Source organism: Haemaphysalis longicornis, unplaced genomic scaffold (genome assembly GCF_048455015.1).
Source record: "Haemaphysalis longicornis isolate Haplotype H1 unplaced genomic scaffold, Haemaphysalis longicornis Haplotype H1 scaffold_2, whole genome shotgun sequence".
Lineage (NCBI taxonomy): Eukaryota > Metazoa > Arthropoda > Arachnida > Ixodida > Ixodidae > Haemaphysalis > Haemaphysalis longicornis.
In genome coordinates, this window is record NW_027526295.1 from 153,973,828 (window position 1) to 153,979,827 (window position 6,000).

General features: G+C 46.5%; 1 protein-coding gene across 1 annotated transcript in view; it reads left to right on the forward strand.

Moving 5' to 3' along the window:
• Nucleotides 1-2,633, forward strand: part of LOC144168371 (endothelin-converting enzyme 1-like) — a 28,112-nt gene extending 25,479 nt beyond the window's left edge. The window contains exons 4-5 of the mRNA XM_077697373.1: nt 1,546-1,605; nt 2,526-2,633. Of these exons, the coding sequence (XP_077553499.1) occupies nt 1,546-1,605; nt 2,526-2,633 (168 nt within the window). The remainder of the gene's footprint in view (nt 1-1,545; nt 1,606-2,525) is intronic.
• The last annotated feature ends 3,367 nt before the right edge of the window (nt 2,634-6,000 follow it).

Here is a 6,000-nt window from a genome sequence, read left to right on the forward strand (position 1 = left end):
CTTCCCTACTTCCCGTGCGTCGAGCGGAATTCGGAGAAGACAGGTGGCTCGCTTAAGCAAGGCCGCATTACAACATCTGGTTGAAGAATTATCAAGTGATGACTGGATTGAAGGTTTCACTCATCAAGATATTGCTACACCAAGCTCTCTCAACTCGTCATTAGACAGATTTTACTCTAAGCTGGACTGTCTCAAAAGAAAGTTTGAGCGGCTTCCGAAGCAGCACAAGGGAAACATGTGGTGGAGTGATGCCATTGCGAGAGAGAGATCAGCCGTGCGAGTGTTGCGCCACCGGTGCCAGCAGTGTCGCGACCCCTTTTTACGAGCGGAGTACAAATTCATTTACTATCGGCGACTTGCTGCGTACAGGGAAAATATTCAGCTTGCAAAAGACAAGGCTGTGCGACAGGCATGCTCGAGAGAACCTTTTTGGACCACCTTTTAATGTGGCGTTTCACCAGCTTAGAGCGCCCTATGTTTTACCTTCACTACATGTGACGGACGACACTTCGACAACATCCACAATACAGTCGGCGGATCTGCTTATGCGGACTAACTTTCCTGTTGATGAACGTGATGATACCCTGGCCCACATGGCAATTAGAACCATAGTGGCTTCAACTCCATACCCCGTGGAAGAACAAGATGATGCATTCACGCTAGAAGAACTGCAATTGGCCTCTCGAAATTTAAATGCTAATGCAGCGCCAGGTCTCGACGGTGTCACAACTCCCATGGTTCGTCTTTTCGTTCATCATATTCCTAATTTTTTACTGTGTCTTTTCAACTCCTGTCTCGCGAATGGTCACTTCTTCCCCCCCCCCCCCCACCCCCCCCCCCCCCTCACTGGAAACAAACACGTGTCACCTTTCTGTTAAAACTAGGACGCTCACCCACTGCACCTTCTTCGTACCGGACAATATGCATGACATCTAATCTATGATTGGCAAGCTTTTGGAAAGAATGTTAAATGGCCGCTTATATTATTTCCTACAACGATCTCGCTTACTTCACCCACAGCAATATGGTTTTACTACCGGTCAAAGCACGACGTCTGCCTTATTTGATTTCCGCAATCGACTGCAGCAGCATAAAGACAGTGGGGAACTTTCACTCGTAATCTCACTAGACTTTACAGGCGCATTTGATAGCATCTGGCATCCCCGTTTATTATATTTTTTCCGATCTCATCATTGCCCCCACAAAATCTACCAGCTCCTGGAATCGTTTCTAAAGGGTCGCACCGTCTGCTTTGACACATTTTCAGGAAGCACTACCCATGCCACTTCAAAAGGCTCTCCTCAGGGCTCTCCCATCAGCCCACTTTTGTGGAACGCATATGTGTATGATATGCTTTGCCTGCCCATGCCTCAAGATGCATACATCCAAGCGTATGCGGATGACACCGTGATCATTATTCATGGTCGTACGCGTCGACAATTGGAGGCGACTGCTGACGTAGCCCTCTCTAGTATAACTACTTGGACTGGAGCCGCGAAATTAAAGTTGAACCCCGCTAAATGCTCCTGCCTCCTTGTCCCCAAGGGTGACCGCGGGGCTATTAGGAAACCGACCATCAAGCTCAACGGCGCAGTTATCAAGCAGGTGACGGAAATGAAACTCCTCGGAGTGATTTTCGACAGTCACCTCACATTCGTGGCGCACACAAACCACTTGAAATTCATAGTTGAAAAGATGGCAGTTTCGCTCACAAGATTTGCCCGCATGCATACCATAGTCAGTCGATCTCATCTCCGTCAGTTACATCACCTTGTGGTACTTCCAGCAGTCTCATACGCAGCGCCTGCATGGTGGCACATCAACCAACACCATCTACTAAAAGCCCGAGTACACTCGCTGCTAAGATCTTCATTATTCGCCGTCACCGGGGCGTATACTACCACACGGACCGCCGCCCTCGAAGTCCTTGCCGATGCGCTTCCGCTTCACATCCACCTAGACATCACAGTGCGCATGTTTCTCTTGTTTCATCACCAGAAACCAGTGACCTTCAACACGGCATCGTTCGAGCCTTCTGATGTGGACTTGCCCATCAAGGTCGACACACACCCTGCGCGACGACTTCGTGTCCGTTACGACCGTCTCACCAGAACGGAAGCAACCCGCAGGCTGCACTTCTCCACTCTGCATGCCTTCACAGACGGATCACACACGTCGACTGCATCAGGAGCAGCCTTTGTTATTTTGAATGGCGCAGACCATGTGTATGTGATGAGGAGGTTCCGTCTGGCGTGTCCAACCACCTCGTTTGATGCCGAGGTGATTGCCATGCAACAACTCGTACTGTTTCTCTTGGACGACAGACCTTCCTGCCCCGTCAGTTTCTATTCAGACAGTCTTTCGCTTTTATTGGCTCTCAATAACCCATTTAATCAGTCCGCTACCATTCATCACCTAAAAGAGAATATTTCCCTGTTCTCAAATTTACTGCCTGTATCTATATACCACGTGCCAGCTCACTCTGGTGTGTGGGGGAATGAGCTTGCGGATACTGTCGCCCGCAGTGCTGCCACAAGAGGAGAGGAGGTTCGGGGAAGGTGGTCGAGAACCAGAGTGCGTTCTTTGCTGATGAAGGTCGGTCGCTTGGTATGGCAGGAGACGTGGAGTACTAACAACTGCGACACTGAATTATATCGATGGACCCCCAGTGTATTCGACCTTCCTTCCTATTTCCCGCCTTCCAAGAAGCTAGCTCACGTGATAACTGGACACGGTCGATTTCCTCATTACTTTCACCGTCTACAACTCACGCCAAACTGTCAGTGCTTCTGCGGTGCGCCTGCCACTTCGGTTGGGCACTATTCAACAGAATGCCCGAAAACGGCCAGCTATATTCAGAGTCGGCTGTCGAGTTCACCGTTACAGCCGCCACAGCTTCGTCACCTTTGGACAGTTCAACAGCCGTGAAGATTCTCATAGACCTCACCGATTTTATTTCCCGATCTATGCCCGAGGTGTGACGCTTACGTGTGTTCAGTGACTTTTTTTTTTCTCGGTGTTTCTTTTATACCTTCACCCCCGCTTGCCGCCTTTTTAGTTGAACTAATACCTAGATACGTGCCACCCATGGACTCCACTTCCGCGACATTGTGTGCCCAAGGTCCTTGTGCTACAGCGTGTGACGTGGTGTCTGTGAGAGTTGATAATGCCGCCTCATCTCTGACTCGGGCTTTCTTTGAGGGTGCTGCACACACTTGAGAGTGGAACTGCTGCGTTGTGCGATCTTTTGTGCCGAACTGACTTGAGAACGTTCTTCCCTATGCTTCGTTTGATGTTCCTTCGCGTTTAGTTATCCTTTTAAACTTTGCTTGGACGGCCTGCTGTTACGTACAGCGGGGATTTTTTTAATCATAAAATTGGCTTTTTCTTAAAAATGTTTGTTTGGCTTTTCGCCCTATTTGTTTATTTTATATTGGCTTTAAACCTGCCATAGCCTAGCTGGAGCAGGTCTCGTTCCCCACATTTTTTTTTTTTCTGACGGGGAAGGGGGGGTACATGGAATTGGAATTGGAATTGGCTGACCACCAGGGCGAACGTCCATCCGGACTCAGCAGCCCCTTTCCAAAATCTCGGTCCAGAATAAAAAAATTAACGGGTTTTAAGAAGTTTTCAGAGTGCGAACATATCAGTTTTTGTTTGGATTTGTCTTTGGACACGATCTTTAGGATCTATTTTTTTAAGACTGCGTCTGTGCTCTTATTTGTGATTATTTAACGCCTATTTACGAATCCGCATACTTTTCAAGCGATTTCTCCAGTAAATATTTGTGGAGGATAGTTCCTCGATCCCCTTTCATTTCTTTTTTTACTTTTCACATAAATTTTCTTTGAACCGATTATTCAATTACTTAGACATTCTTCTAAATTTTTTCGGAGTAGCGAATTTCTTTTTCACAAAAGTACCGAATGTGAACTTCAGAGGTACCAATGAGCGGCGATCCAACGTCGGTCCTACTCGAGGACGCTGCTTTGATGTGCATGTCCGCTGCGGGAAATATTACTTACGCACTAAGCGCCCTACCGGGCTGTTAAACTAAGTAAACACCTATCTTTTAAATAATAATGAAGTGGTTTAACAGTGCAGTTAGAAACAAATTATTAGTCGGAATAGTAGCGCTAAAGTTTTACACTGGAATTTTCGCTTACATCATCCCAAGCGATTTGACTTGCAGCGACTCATTATAACCTGCAGCATGCCTGTTGCAGTCGGCACTTGTTTTTTTTATATACCATGTAAAATTTCGCGCCGACACCTGCTTCTGCGAACATCATTTTACTGGTGTGCGGATCAAAAAAGTACTGATGATGGGGAGCTGCAGGTGACATTCGTCTCAGATCACGACAATATTATGGCAATTATGCTCTACAGCAAAACGCCAAGAATTACAGATGAGCAGTCCTTGGGAAGGTGAATAACTCGAAGTATGCTGCCGAAAACATTGCAGAGTGCTTTTAACGTCGTTACACAGCATTTCCAATTTTTGATTCACAAACACAATAAACCCGCCGCAGTCCCTGCTAACTAGGAATAAGTCGGGACGGAAGCGTGCAGCAATTTACAATAGGTGCCTTCCGTGATGCATTGCTAATAACGCCTCAAGTGCTTGCGTTATCAGAAGAAAGCAACGCACAGAAAAGCAGAATGCCAAGAAATTGCAACCTCATCGTCATTATAAAATCGGCCTTTATAAAATAGTCATTTATAAAATCACAGGTTCCTTTCCCAGTAAGGTAGCACTCATTTACGCAGCCGTTGTCGTAGGGACTCCACAAAGTGCAAATAGAAAATAGTTAGTCTCACTTATTTTCGAAAAAAAAACGCAATTGTTAATAAGTCGTCAAAAAACGACTGAAAACACGATACTGTCACTGATTTGTTATATAACATACTGGTGATTAAAAGTCGCTAAAAAGCAAAAAAATGAACAATAAGGTTTTATGAATGCGGCAAATATCCTAGCTAATATTTAACACATAAACCGACGTTTATTTCCGGTAAGGCCGTATAACCATCCCCTTTCCTGAAGTAACACGCAACTGCGAACAAGAACATAACGCGCGCAGCCTAAACCGTTCGCCAGAATTCGTATTTGCACCGAAACACCCGTGTCCCGAAAGGTCCGTGTCCCGAACCGCCCGTGTCCCGAAAGGTCCGTGCACCGAAAAGACCGTACCGAAACGCCCTTTACCGAAACGTCCTGTACCGAAAAGACCGGAGCCGACCCTCCAGGGGATACGGCCAGTTTGTCACATGGCCTTCCGTCATACGCCGGTTTGACAAATTCGAAAGTTCGTTAGGTGCACAAAATTTATGTCCACGTGCTTTTTTTTTTTGTACGCATGTGGGTCTCAGAGAAGTAGGTAGGACGGTTCTTTTCAAAAGTAAGAAGCGAGGCATACATGCTTTCTTTTTTCTCTTTTTTCGGCCGTACATCTGGGAAAGTTCAGCAAAGAATGCAAGCCAGAATGGGCAAGTAGGGTGACCTGGGTTAATTAAGATTATGGATAGAGTTCAAGAACCCTAGAGAGAAAAGTCGGGCAGGGACGTAGCCTAATAAAGTTCTTGGAAGACGGGCTACATGAACGCGCGTCCCCATTTTCAGTGTTGCGGCCCTACATGGGAACAGGCCCACTCGTCACAACCGACTCGTCATGAGAAAACTGGTCAAAGAGGCATCTGGTTCTCAGTGGTCCCGTAATAGGGAAAAGGGTATCACCTACCTTCTCGTTCTTGAAAATTTCGTTTGGAAGTTTCATTTTGGGTGGATGCCAAGAAGGGGGGAGGGGTGTTAGCGGCTTCAACTCTGATAATTTATACCAGGTTGTGCCTTTCGCATTTGGTGGGTTTGCTTTGTTGCAGGTGGTGGTTGAAATGGATTTAGTTTAGCACACTGTCTCTTTCTTGTTTTCACCTTCCAAAAGAAATGCGTCACACGGGTAGGAAAAGATGTGGTACAAAACTTCTTAGCTCCACATTGCT